We start from the raw sequence: 13,496 nt of genomic DNA, 5'->3' as shown, positions 1-13,496 counted from the left end.
CATTTTCTTACAGTACATTTCTAGCAATACATTATTACATATTTAGTATGAGTTATTTCTTCTTGACTACATATATCGAGATATACGTTCGAAGCAAAGGTAATGTTTGATAGATACTGGAGCAAAGGTTTTCAATTTCTTAAGAAATTATCGCGTTTCACAATATTTAGACGATAAACGAATGAATGAATGCATTATTTATGTTAAATATAGTTGATTCATTCAGTGGGATAAATGTTTGTAAATAAATGTTAGCAGTCTCCAGATAGAGCATTAAAAATACATCTAATTTAAATTCTGATCTCAACCTTTAATGTGCGTGTAACTTATTCGACCTCTGAGAGATCTAATTTAACCGATCTGATACTTGTTAGTCAGCTTGTCACACTGATAAGTAGGTCGCTCGAAATCAAACTGCTGGAACAGTGGAAATCGCAAACTACAAAATTGTCGTCGTTCCATATTTAAAACGAAGCGATAAAGTCATGAAAAATATAGTGTCAAAGTAGGCCACGTGCAATATGATAATATTCTCTATGAGGCCCGTAAAATGCTAGAAACAGAATGAAAGCAATCGGTTTAATATCACCGCGTTTCCGATGCAAATTCTGCATAGTTACCAATTCAGCAGTTTGTAATCGTTTCGTCGTACGATTGCAGCCATTTACAGCGGTGGATCCTCGTCAAGCGTCGGCACTGATATCTTAGACCTTTCGATGCCAGATAAAAATTCAGTTACGGAAGTCTGTTACGTATGTGGGGATGAATACAAAAGAGGGTCACTTAGTCATATTGCGGCAAAACCACTGCCAACTCCGCCACATCCTTCTGCCAGTCCTCCGCCATTTTTTCCCTCGCTGATGCTTCATCCAAGGCCAAGTAGAAGTCGACCCATGGACAGTGCTGGTCGTGTACAGGTACATCCTTTTTCCGTCGATTTCTTACCCTCCATAAACGGGCTATATACCATATACCATGTTATTCGAGTGTTGCATTCGAAAACTTGTTCGCTTGTTTGGTTTCAGGCTTGTTCGGCGTGTCAGAATCACCTTCTGGCACAATGGACGGGATATACTTTACGGGGAGTACCGCACGGTGACCGGAACTACACGCTTCGTAAACGACAAGCACCTGCGATGGATACGACTACCTTCATCTGTTATACTTGCGCGCTCGAGTACCCTTCCTCCAGTATTAGACTTCTCTATTGCTGTCCTAATCCAGAGAAGGAGGCGTACTATCCTTTTATTTATTCTCTGAGACCTCCGCAAGGAGCTAGTCCCATAAGTCCTCAGGGGATGGTGCAAGTTTGCTCCATTTGTTACAAAGCTATACCGCAAAAGCAGCAAGTATTCGGTGGAGAGAATCACGAGGCTCAACCCTCGGTGCAGAGCGTGGATTTTCGTCAACAAGGCCCGTCGCCACGGCCCGCGGTGGCGAAGTCTCCAGCCAATTCTGCTGGTAGCGATATTCGTTTCAAGCCATACGATTTAAATAAATCGACCGTTGCTACGAATAAGCAACGCAGCGCATCGGTGAAAAGTACCACGCCTGGCCAACGAAATTCTCCGAATAACGGTCCTGCTGAAAATGGAACTGTTGCTCTCGGCCAGAACTATAGGTGCTACATTTGTGAAAGACTGTACCCACGCACTCATATGGAATGGTACGTTGTTTTAATCGTCGTAATTTTCTGTGGGCCCTCTACGATGGGTACCAGCAATCATTACATTTGTTGTTGAAGGTTGTCTACGAGCCCGGAAGGAATGAATTCGCACGCTATGCATTTTCCTTGTTTGAGGGGAATGGCACGCACTTCCGAGAATGCCTGTATGGATAGTCACGGCAGAGTATTGGCTTGTAGTCACTGTGTGAATCATCTTGCCCAACAATGGGAAAACATGGACGCTGAACGAGTTCCTTTAGAACGTCGCAAGTTAGTACATACGAAATTCTTCGTTCGATTTTTCGAAGACCACGCTATCAAAATTCCCGTTTAACCATCTGCTTTTATGTCTCTTTATTCTCAGGTACGATATTCCTAGTCCGCATCCAAACGGTGAAGTGAACCGGTCGATCGCTACACCGCCGAGTTCCAGTTCCGACCGAACGTTTGGTAGCAATCCAGGCACATCGAGCAGTTCTATCTATTGTTTCCTGTGTGGCTTGCATAGTGATTTGACTCTTGCGAGAGTATTGTATGGCCGGCCACAGGGTCGCAACGCTCCGTTTTTCCCTGAATTATTGCATCATCAGTCTCCACCGAACGCCGAACAACTGAGGGAAGATGGTTCCGCTCTTGTGTGCACATTCTGTTATCATTCTCTTTTGGCGCAATGGCGTCGATACGAATCTCTTCCTAGCGACCAGCAAGTGAACGCCGCGGAAAGACAGTACAACACCCACGATTATTGCTGTTACGTTTGTGGTATCACGACATATAGAAAACGAGTGCGAGCGTTGCTCGTGAAAGATTTTCCCTTCTTGAGGTACCACAAACAGCCGGAGAAGAGTCTACTATTGGAGAACGGGGATTTTGCCGTGGTTTGTTTGGACTGTTATGAAACATTACGTACCCAGAGTCTCGAATACGAACGATGGGGCTTACCTGTCGAAAAACGCGAATATAATTGGATAGTGCAACCTCCGCCGCCGGAAGACAGCCCCGATGCAGCCATCGCCAGATTACCGTCTGGCGAAAGATCGGAGAAGGTGGTAAGTCATTTCTTAAATCTACGCATTTATTCAAGCAATAATGTTTAACTCTATACTTCGCTGACGCTGTTGCATCGATGTACATAACCTATACCACCATTCGATTGAAGTTTTATTTACGACAGTACAACTTGAATTAACGAAATAAGTGAATAAAATTTAACAATTCTCGAAGTCTAAAAGTTTAACATCGTCGACATTAAATATTATTGCTTGTTTACTCAATAGAGACTTATTTTAATTTTTCACTCAAATATTCTAGAGACGAAAAAAACAGCTTATTAACGTGTGTGTGTGCACATTTGTGCTCTAGGTTCCATCGACGCTAACCGTTAGACCAGCGCGAAAAAATTGTTCACCGAAGGCACCGGACAAGAAGGCCCCGACGAAGGTCCCGGAAAAAGAACAAGGTAAGTGGCTACTTGTGTTTGAGTTCACCATTTTTTTTACCTTTGAGTGTATATTTTTCTGTAACCAGTAAAACTAGTTACTCGAAAGGTTCAACCAAACGTAAACTGGAAAGGGAGATAACCGTAATCGTACATTTAGAAGCGAACGATGTTCTTTGTTTACTACCGCGGTTTCCTTTTATTTGTAGACCTATGTACATATATACAAAGATTAGACCTACAAGTGCTGCAGATAACGAAAAATGTTCCGCGGTCAAACATTCGCCAGACACGCTAAGGTTATCGGTCTGTATTTTAGCGCTATCTTAAGCGTACGCATTCACCTCTCTAGAATTACTCGAGTCGATCGCGTTGAAGTTTCCGTGCAGGAACAGTATGATACACGATCTGCCCCAAAAGTTTCCGAACTTCAATTCAAACAACAGATTTCCATTTAATATTAAAAAAATTTTGGTTGGGGCAAGGTTGGAATATTGCTAGACTTTCCACTCAACATTTTTCTAACGATTTTATCAATGAATACACATCGAAGCAAGAAATAATTATGTTACTATTTTTCGATAATACCTTCTATTATCAATTATTGGAACTACATCTTATACCATGAAATACACAGTTTACAATGTCTCAACTTTTCGAAATAGTTATAAGATAAAATAATTCTTCAGGTCCACTTAACCTCATCCACTAATCCACTTAAACCTCAAAATTAATGTCAAAACAAATATGTAAACCCTAAAGTGTAGAACAATGGAATAGGATAGAAAAAAAGACTATCTAATAAGGAAAGAGAGGTGGAGAGTTGCCAGTAGAATCATAACCTTATCTGATGTATTTTCTAACTTATAGCAACTGTACTATCTTTCATTTTAGAAAATAAACACTAATTTCTCGAGTGTACTAAGAAGATTACCACCTTCCTGGAAGAGTAAAAATACAAGTTATAAAACGAGTAATAAACAATGTTTATTTTCTAAAATAGAAGATAGTACACTTCCTACGCATCACAGAAGATATCAGATAAGATTGTCATCCTTTACTATAAGTGTCTTTTCACATTATGTGTTTCTAGCCTCATAGTGAAAAATTAAGTCACCCATATGGGTGACTTAATAGGTTAGGAAAACGATTCGTTTCTTGTAACACGTTTCGATCGATCTCGATCGGGACAGGACAACCGTCGTTCTCAGAAATTATTCAATTTCGAATCTGACTTCGAAGTATTTTATATCGAAACGGAAGCAATGGCGGGAGGGGATAGAATGGAATTCTTTTTCGCAGCGTTGAAACGACGGGCGCATTTCTCATCTTCGTCGAATGCAGGCAGAATTTAATTGGCGGTAGACACGTACAATATATGTGTTCGGCCACCCCTGGGAAAAATTTACATGAGCGATTCTGGAACCCAAAATAAGACGAAAATCAAGAATACTAATTAGTTGATAGAGGCTTCGTTATAAAGTTATTAACGTTTAAAGTTCCGCCTGTGAATGACAATCCGCGTACAGCTGCGTTCGCGCGAAAAGTTATGGCAGGCCAGTGCTAGTGGTTCTCACGCAGCCTGAAAAATTCTACTTACCGACGTTATCGACAGCCTTAGATTTTTATCTACTTATAGAAATGTGAACACCTTACGTTGAGTAAGATTCAACCTCTTATAAAAATCCAGAAGGGCATATCAAAACTCGCCCAACGAGATTTTCACAGAGAAGCTAAATGCCACTTCCAATACACAATGTTGTGAACAAAAATCACCCACACGCGATGCTGCGTGAGAACCACTAGCGCTGCACGCGAATTGCCATTCTACAGGTGGAACTTTAAACGTTAATAACTTCGTAACGAAGCTTCCATCGACTAATTGGTATTCTTGATTTTCGTCTTATTTTGGGTTCCAGAATCGCTCATGTAAATTTCCCCCAGGGAGACTTCATTACAAAGTTATTAACGTTTAAAGTTCCATCTGTACTGAATTTTTTTCTCGAAAATGCGGAGGATTTCGGGGGTATGCCTATTCACCAAAAATGATTGCAATTGACCCCCACAGCTAACAATATTTTTTCAGAACGATTTAAAATATTTTAATTTCGTCGAAAATTTTCACACCTTCTCGAATTTTTTTCTAGAAAGTGGGTAGGATTTCGTGGGTATGTGTAATGACCAAAAATGATTATAATTGACCCCCTTAGCCGAAAATAATTTTTCCAGAACGATTTGAAATTTTTTAATTTAAATGTTAATAACTTTTTAACGAAGCCTCCATCAAGAAATTGGTATTCTTGATTTTCGTCTGTGTTTTGGCCTCTAGAATCCCACATTAAAATTTTTCCCAAGGGTGACCGAACACCCTATCTACGTACTGGGAACAAAGATACGACATTCTGGAGACGCGGGGGCGGTCGGTACGGTGAAAAGGATCGAGACAGGGGGTGTGTGGATGAGACGTGAGTGGAGCTCTTAAAAATCCAACGGACAAAAGGATACCGACGGTTGAGAACCATCCAAGAGGAGGGCCTGATGGTTTGCGTCGAGTGAATTCGCTCCTTCTTTTTTTCATCCTGCTCTCGTCTCATTTTCTATCTCCTGCCTCGAATTACGAGCGAGAAAATATCTTGTTCGATGTGTGCACGGCCTGCCCCGAGGTTACGATCAGTCCGAAATCGTTTCGAACCTTTCGTAATCGCGTTGCTCCCTCGGCCAGTCTTTTTTAGAAATGGGATTTTGAAGTAATAGCACCGTTTGTCCGAAACGGGTATCGCTGATTCGTGTAATTCCCACAGTGACCACTATTTCGTGATCTTACGTCACTGTCGGGAAGTTTTTTAATGGAAATCGTTCGATCGGGGTCGGCTACGAAATTTCTACGACGACGCGTACATACGTAAAAAGTTAACAATGACGAATGCTTCGCGATACTTTCCAACATTTTTATCGATTTTTTGAGATCGAAAAATCGTGCACTGACGAAGGAACAAGTTGCTTAACGCATCGATAGTCACGATGGACAACCTTGATCGGTTATTAATCATCTTGCAACATATTTTACAAAAATTAAATGTTACAGTATATTATGTTGGAACATTAAAAAAAAAATTTTTTTCAATTTTTTTTTTTTCAGGACTGATCAATCGCTGTTATAAAATGTGAACTTCGTTCTAAAAGTTTTAGTTGGAAACGACATACTGAATGATACAGATACATTTATCAAAACGATTGAAATGTGGTTTCTCACGGTTGGTATGATAACTGTCAAGGTGTTTCGCATAAACACCAAAAATGTTAGTAAAATTTGTTCTTGTCCAGTCCTTTTTGTAAAAACAGATTATCAAGACTAACCTAGTGCATTGTAAGGTCAATGATGGTCACGGATGACTGCCAGAGAGATAAACGCACTATTATTGAGAATATTTAATATTTTATCGTAATATGCATCTAATAATGAAAATTCTATTGTAACTTCTAGGACAAAGCATATCAAATTTATGTGGCAGTCAGCGTGTTAACGTTTAGCCATAGTAAAGTAATAGCAAATTGCATGATAGATTAAAATTTTTATTGTTCAATTAGTATCTATTTTTTTTATACTTTTTTTTTTATTTGTACTTGTAATTGAAAATTTTGATTCATAAATACAAATGGTTGAATGAGAGTTGGAAGTCATATTTTCGTAAAATGTTATTGTATCATCCGGTGTTATTTTTGCAACGACAACATCGTCCTATTTTGATAGTTCTGAAAATGCCCCCAACGATTGGTCGGAAACATTTACACATAACCTATAAATTGTCAGGCCAAATCGATGGCTTGGCACAACTACGCGAAGCATCGTTGAATTTAATAGTACGTATTTTATTTCTAATAATTTTCTAATCGAAAGCCTCGACGTTTTTCCAGCGAGTCTTGGCGGTAATTCGGGTGAGGTTTTCTGCGATGTTTAAGCCCTTCGTGGCACGTATATTTTCCCTGGGAACGAAATCCCGCCCAAGCAGGCCACTTTCCAGCTTGGCCGCTGTTAGTTCGTAACACCGTTGCTTCGTTCTTTTCTTTTCATCGTTCTGGCTTACCAGCCACGTACGTGCTCTCGTACCAAAAGGTGAGTTTCTTCGAGTTTACGCCCGACGATCGTGTAACGCCACTGCACAGCCTGCTATTTAGAAGTCGTAAACTCACGCTCGACGAGGCGGCACGAGCAATTTTTCTTTTCAATTCAAGCATGCAGAGAGCGCGTGGAAGCACGGTGCAGCTGGAATGGCGTACGTCCGTAAATAAATAATTCCTTCTTACTTGGTTCTACTGTACTAGAGAGCCGAATAGATTACCCGTGAATGGAATTCAGATTCTAGCATTAAACAAGCATTGTTTATTTTCGTCGTAAACGTTCCGTTCTTTTATAGCCCTCTTCATTATGTGGTTACACAATAGTTTCTAACATTAACATGTTACCGGTCCAAATCTCTACGATATTTTACAGGACCAAAAACTTGGTTCAGACAATAGGAAACCACATAACCTAAAATATGTTGTACTTATTTTTCTAATATTTTGTCGTAATATACTTATTAATTTTCATTTTTGATCTATAGTAAAGATTCTATAGAAAGATAGAGAATGACAAACTTCGGATTGAAATGTTTTTCATATTGTCTTTATTTTTATTACAAGTCTTTTACATTGGTAATCGTTTGCATTTTATCGTGGGTCACTCGAGATATGTCGTTGGGTCATTCGAAATATATCATGGGTCATTTCTAATTTATATCGGATAATTAATAAATTTGATAAATTTTGAATGTGGATAAAATATCTGCAGTGTCGATATGTAGATTTTAGTGGCGCTGCTAGCATCAAGAAGGGGAACTGTTCCTTTATAAACTTGGGCGTTTTATCGTAGAGAGCGCTGGCCACACAAATCAATTATAAATCAACCCACAGACTGCCTTTTATACTAATGATATAAATTTGTTTGCTTGCAAGAGGTTCTCGTCATATTTTCCTTCCTAGAATTTATTTTGTACGTATTTAACGACTTCACTCGTGGATTCAAAGCAAAAAGACTAAAGAAATATACCCAGTGAATAATTTCGTACAACCTAACCTAATTAATGTGTAACAAATACTGAAGAGGACCGTAGACCAACAGTCACACGCCATTTATGTATGTACGATTAAACGATACTTGTTTGTGCTACCGTTTTCCATATCGTTTTATTCATTTACCCAAATTAAATTATGGGTCTGCGTCGACTACGTTACAATTTTTAGCCAGAGAATCAAAGGGTTAATTCTGAAAAGGTCGAGAGACGAAAATGTATTTAACGAAGGAATCGAGCGATCGAAGTTTCGCTGGGAACGATTATCGCTACTTACCCGCAAGGGTATTGGTTGTCTCAGAGATTGACGCGAGAACTTTCCCATTACGACGGATCGGCGCGATAAATCTCCTTGGCAAATCCTGTCGTTTAATATGTCGAACTTCTCGGTACGGTCGTATACTCGAGCCTCGAGGTATCGTGAGCGTTTCACTCGAGCCACTCGAGGCCCGTTCTCGTATCGCGCAAAGTCTGTTTCCCCGGGATTACTCTTAGCAAAAGGCACAGGCGTATCAGGTTCCTCGACGCGAACGAGAAAGACACCCTCTTCCGTTACGAGGAACCTGCGGATAATCGGGAATTATACCCCAGCGTTTCTGGGGTCGGTTTCTTCGTTTCTTTGAAACGCCGTGACTCTCGCGGATCGAAAAGTCCCTTTGCTTTTTTCGACTTAGATCACTCGTTCGGGCTATTTACCGACGATGGAAGCTTGGTGAGTAGCACACGGCAATTTTTACGAAATTTTGCACGATCTTTTGGTGGACTTTAGAACTTTGTCGTATTTGGCAACTCTGTGTTATACTTCGTCACATATTTTGAGGTTATGGTGTACTTTTAGGCGTAAGATATTTGTCGTACGAAAAAATGTTTCAAATGAATCTGGTATTTAGAGGAACATAGAATGCAACAATTATTTTTGTGTTTCTATCAAGATACGATCATTCGATCGTGTATTGAATTAGTGAGGTTATGTATCTCGGTAATTTTGTCTGTCCGTCCATCTGTTCGTATATTTTATACCGTTTGAGCGAATTGTAAAAGTGATACGTATGATTGAATCGCAATATTTTATTCTTCTTCGCGACAACAGGTGTTCGTAACCGTTTAGAAGTACGTCGGAGATAAATATTCAATTTTGACAAATATTTCGTGTAAAATGATATCGTGTTTCGGGTGAAATATCGTAGAGTTAGAAATCTTAATTTCTTCAATCGTCGAGCTCTCGCGACTGGAAGCATGTCGCGTCACACGGCGCTCGATGCGTGCCTAACCTCAAAGGTCCTTTCTCGAAGTTTCCATTGGAAATCTCGAGTATGCGAAGAATCGTCGGAGCAATCGAGCGCGAATTAGACGCAGCACAGATTCCCGGGGCAAGATGTATGCGCGTTTGAGAGTAACCGTCGTTTCCACGGAACAGGATCGTCGAGATCAGGGGGTCGATTAAGGTCGGTCGATCTGGCTTAGACGAAGTAGGCGGTTCGAGGTGTTGGTGGGACTTAACGGAGGGTTCGGTGTAGACGGGGTGGTGTGCTCGTTCATAGTGAAAGGGGGCAAAGTGGAGGAGAGCGAAAGCAGGAAGGAGGGTGCAATGGAGAAATAGGAGTGGGAGGGACTGGGAGGAGAAAGAGCAAACGCCCGCAGCGTGACACCGCATTGCGCCCACTTGCCAACCCGCCCAACACCTAAATTCGAATTAGGGAGCCAGCCCTGTCGTTTCTCGTCAACACGACTCTCCTGTCCCGGTAAACCTACAGACAGGACATCATCGTCTCCTTACATCCACGCACGGAGCAAACGGAGCGTGTACGTGTACACTGTCGGTCAAAAGTTTGGCAACACTTTGACTGCCACGTCATCCATGCATGGGTGACGGAATTTACCACTACGATACTAGAAAACTTAATTCTCAAGTTAAAACGTCGAGGGAAACAAATTTGGATGGAAGTTGCGAATTTTAACAAGGTTACGAAAATAAGTACCGAAACAAATGTTAGGTTATGTAGCTTACAATGGTGTAAAATCAAAATTTTAATCTTGCAGAATATTACACAGTTTTCATCTGGCGGTGAATATGTTAACTATCTATGGCTTTTATATTTTGGGGATCCTTGTCAATTTCTCAGCTTTTTCAAATTTTAATCGACTGAAATTGTTATTTTCGTTTTCTATTCTAGTACTTCAGAGGCATAAAAGATAACTAAAGAAAATTTATAGTTGTGGGAGAATCACAAACCCACAGACTTCGAATTTCATATGGATAATAGTATTGTTCAATGTATCGACGACGAGTGATTACAAACTTTTGACCAGTAGTGCGTGTACGTGCGTATAGGTGGAGGCGAAGTTCCTATCCAGTAGCGACCCTCCTTTGCTCTCGCACCGGGAGAGCAATCAGAGGGAGAGAGGCGAGCTCGTTTTCCTCTTCCTTTGGGGATCGATATCAACGTTATCGACTGCTTTCCTCGCTCCTTGTCGCTCGAAGCACCACGTCGGGGTTGCTCACGTATTCTCGGCAGGCGAGCGGCCAAAAGGCTCGATTTCGGCGTACGCTTTCCGCCCCGAAATCAGTGCCAAGACTCGATTCAACCGACTCCTGGTCCGCTCGCTCGTTCGACAACCTAAACTTCTACGCTCTGACAGACGTTACCGCGAGTCGAACCCGTTAACGGCCAATGTCACATCCACGTGACTTCGCCAATCGACGTCCGCAAATGGACGAAATTCGAACCGATAATTAATACGTGTTATATACAGGGTGTTCGGCACCAATTTGAATAAAGAATACCAATTTGTTGATGGAGACTTCGTTAAAAAGTTATTAACAATTAAATTCAAAAATTTCAAATCGTTCTGGAAAAATTATTTTCAGTTGCAGGGGTCAATTACAATCATTTTTTGTGAATAGACATACCCCCAAAATCCTACTCACTTCCTAGAAAAAAATTCGAGAAGGTGTAACATTTCTCGACGAAATTAAAATATTTCAAATCGTACAGAAAAAAATATTTTTAGCTAAGGGGGTCAATTACAATCATTTTTGGTGAATACACATACCTTCGAAATCCTATCCACTTTCGAGAAAAAAATTCGAGTAGGTGTAACATTTTTCGACGAAATTAAAATATTTCAAATCGTTCTGAAAAAAATATTTTTAGCTAAGGGGGTCAATTACAATCATGTTTGGTGATTACACATACCTTCGAAATCCTATCCACTTTCGAGAAAAAAATTCGAGTAGGTGCTGAAATTTTTCGGCGAAATTAAAAAATTTCGAATCATTCTGGAAAAATTATTTTCAGTTGCAGGGGTCAATTACAATCATTTTTGGTCATGAGTCATACCATCGAAATCCTACCCACTTTCGAGAAAAAAATTCGAGTAGGTGCTGAAATTTTTCGGCGAAATTAAAATATTTCAAATCGTTCTGAAAAAAATATTGTTAGCTGCAGGGGTTAATTACAATCATTTTTTGTGAATAGACATACCCCCAAAATCCTATTCACTTCCTAGAAAAAAATTCGAGAAGGTGCAACATTTTTCGACGAAATTAAAATATTTTAAATCGTTCTGAAAAAAATATATTTAGCTAAGGGGGTCAATTACAATCATTTTTGGTGAATACACATACCTTCGAAATCCTATCCACTTTCGAGAAAAAAATTCGAGTAGGTGCTGAAATTTTTCGGCGAAATTAAAAAATTTCGAATCATTCTGGAAAAATTATTGTCGGTTGCAGGGGTCAATTACAATCATTTTTGGTCATGAGTCATACCATCGAAATCCTATCCACTTTCGAGAAAAAAATTCGAGTAGGTGCTGAAATTTTTCGGCGAAATTAAAAAATTTCGAATCATTCTGGAAAAATTATTGTCGGTTGCAGGGGTCAATTACAATCATTTTTGGTCATGAGTCATACCCCCGAAATCTTGCGCATTTTCGAGAAAAAAATTCAGTACGGACGGTACTTTAAACGTTAATAACTTTTTAACGAAGCCCCCATCAACAAATTGGTATTCTTGATTTTCGATTTATTTTGACCTCTAGAATCCCCCATTAAAATTTTTCCCAGGTGAGGCCGAACACTCTGTATAGAAATTCAAAAACAGTTTTAATATAATTCTACAGAATCTCGAAAATAAAATTTTAAAGACATCTATACTTTTTACTCACATTTCAAATAGTACAAATATTTGTTCAAGTGGCGTTCGATTTATATTCGTGAAACATTCGAATTCTAAATTGCGTAAAAATTCGAGTAGCGGCGGTAGCGAGCGTGTGTGGCTGATAAACGACCGAGAGGCATCGTTTCCTCGGCTGTCGATAATTCGCCAGCGGAGCGGCGCGCTTTAATTTGAACTCGACGGGCATGGGGACGCTTTAATCAGATGGCCAGAGGTGATATTTACATTTTAATGGCTCGCGGGCTGATGCCGGGACGCTATATCGCCGCGCGTTACTCTACATGCGCCCTCTTAGCGCGGTCCCTCTGTGTCGGCTCGTGTTAATTATTAACCACCGACTTGCGTGCTGAGTAGCTTTTGCGAGCACTCGCGGCCGACTCCACGGCTCGTTTCGTTTCGAGTAACATTCTAGTTACGCTCTCTCTTCTGCTTACCGATGCAGCTAACGCGTAGCCCGCTGTCTTTTCCGACGATTTTTTCTCGCGCGCCAATCTTTCGGCCATCTTCTTCGAACAGTGGTTGCCAAACCATTACGAGAAAATTAAATGATATTTTAACTATTACAAATCACGATGAAATTTACAGTACTCTGATAGAAGGGAACTATATTTTTACAATTTGTCTTGGAAGCGTACTTAAACAAAATCGATTTTACACGAGAATATCCCCTTAAATCGTTTAGGCTTCGCGTCTTACGTGGTTCGCTTCGTTGTACGACGATACCTCGGCGCGCGAACAGAAATAATTGAACGTCTTCGTGTACCGTTACCGTGGGGCAAGTTTCGTTGGGCGTGTACAAAAGTTTTGCAATTGCGCGAGACCGTTCCGCTAACCTTTGTTCGCGATTAATCAGGAACTTTCGTAACGAACAGCTTTCGCGAGCTTTCGCCCCGTAATTCCACGGGCTGGTTCGCGTACAGGATACCGCAAACTGCGCGTTCCTGGAATAAAATTCTTGAACTGTAAACCGAGGAGGCGGTTTATTCATTTTGTAAAATATCTTTTATATCAGAAAATCGAAATAGATCCATAGACCAGCCCCTTAAAAACTAGGTTTTCATGGAAGATGATATACCAAGCGTTTAAACGAAAATGCGACC

General features: G+C 40.4%; 1 protein-coding gene across 3 annotated transcripts in view; it reads left to right on the top strand.

Annotated features, from left to right (window-relative positions):
- Px (MAP7 domain-containg protein plexus) overlaps window positions 1–13,496 on the top strand; it is a 100,883-nt gene that overhangs the window by 2,513 nt on the left and 84,874 nt on the right. For all 3 annotated transcript variants that reach the window (XM_076773598.1, XM_076773599.1, XM_076773597.1), the window contains exons 3-7: window positions 661–917; window positions 1,026–1,666; window positions 1,745–1,936; window positions 2,031–2,715; window positions 3,029–3,125. In XM_076773598.1, coding sequence (XP_076629713.1) covers window positions 661–917; window positions 1,026–1,666; window positions 1,745–1,936; window positions 2,031–2,715; window positions 3,029–3,125 — 1,872 coding nt within the window. The remainder of the gene's footprint in view (window positions 1–660; window positions 918–1,025; window positions 1,667–1,744; window positions 1,937–2,030; window positions 2,716–3,028; window positions 3,126–13,496) is intronic.

Source organism: Colletes latitarsis, chromosome 9, assembly GCF_051014445.1.
Source record: "Colletes latitarsis isolate SP2378_abdomen chromosome 9, iyColLati1, whole genome shotgun sequence".
Classification (NCBI taxonomy): domain Eukaryota; kingdom Metazoa; phylum Arthropoda; class Insecta; order Hymenoptera; family Colletidae; genus Colletes; species Colletes latitarsis.
This window is presented reverse-complemented; position numbering and strand designations above follow the sequence as displayed.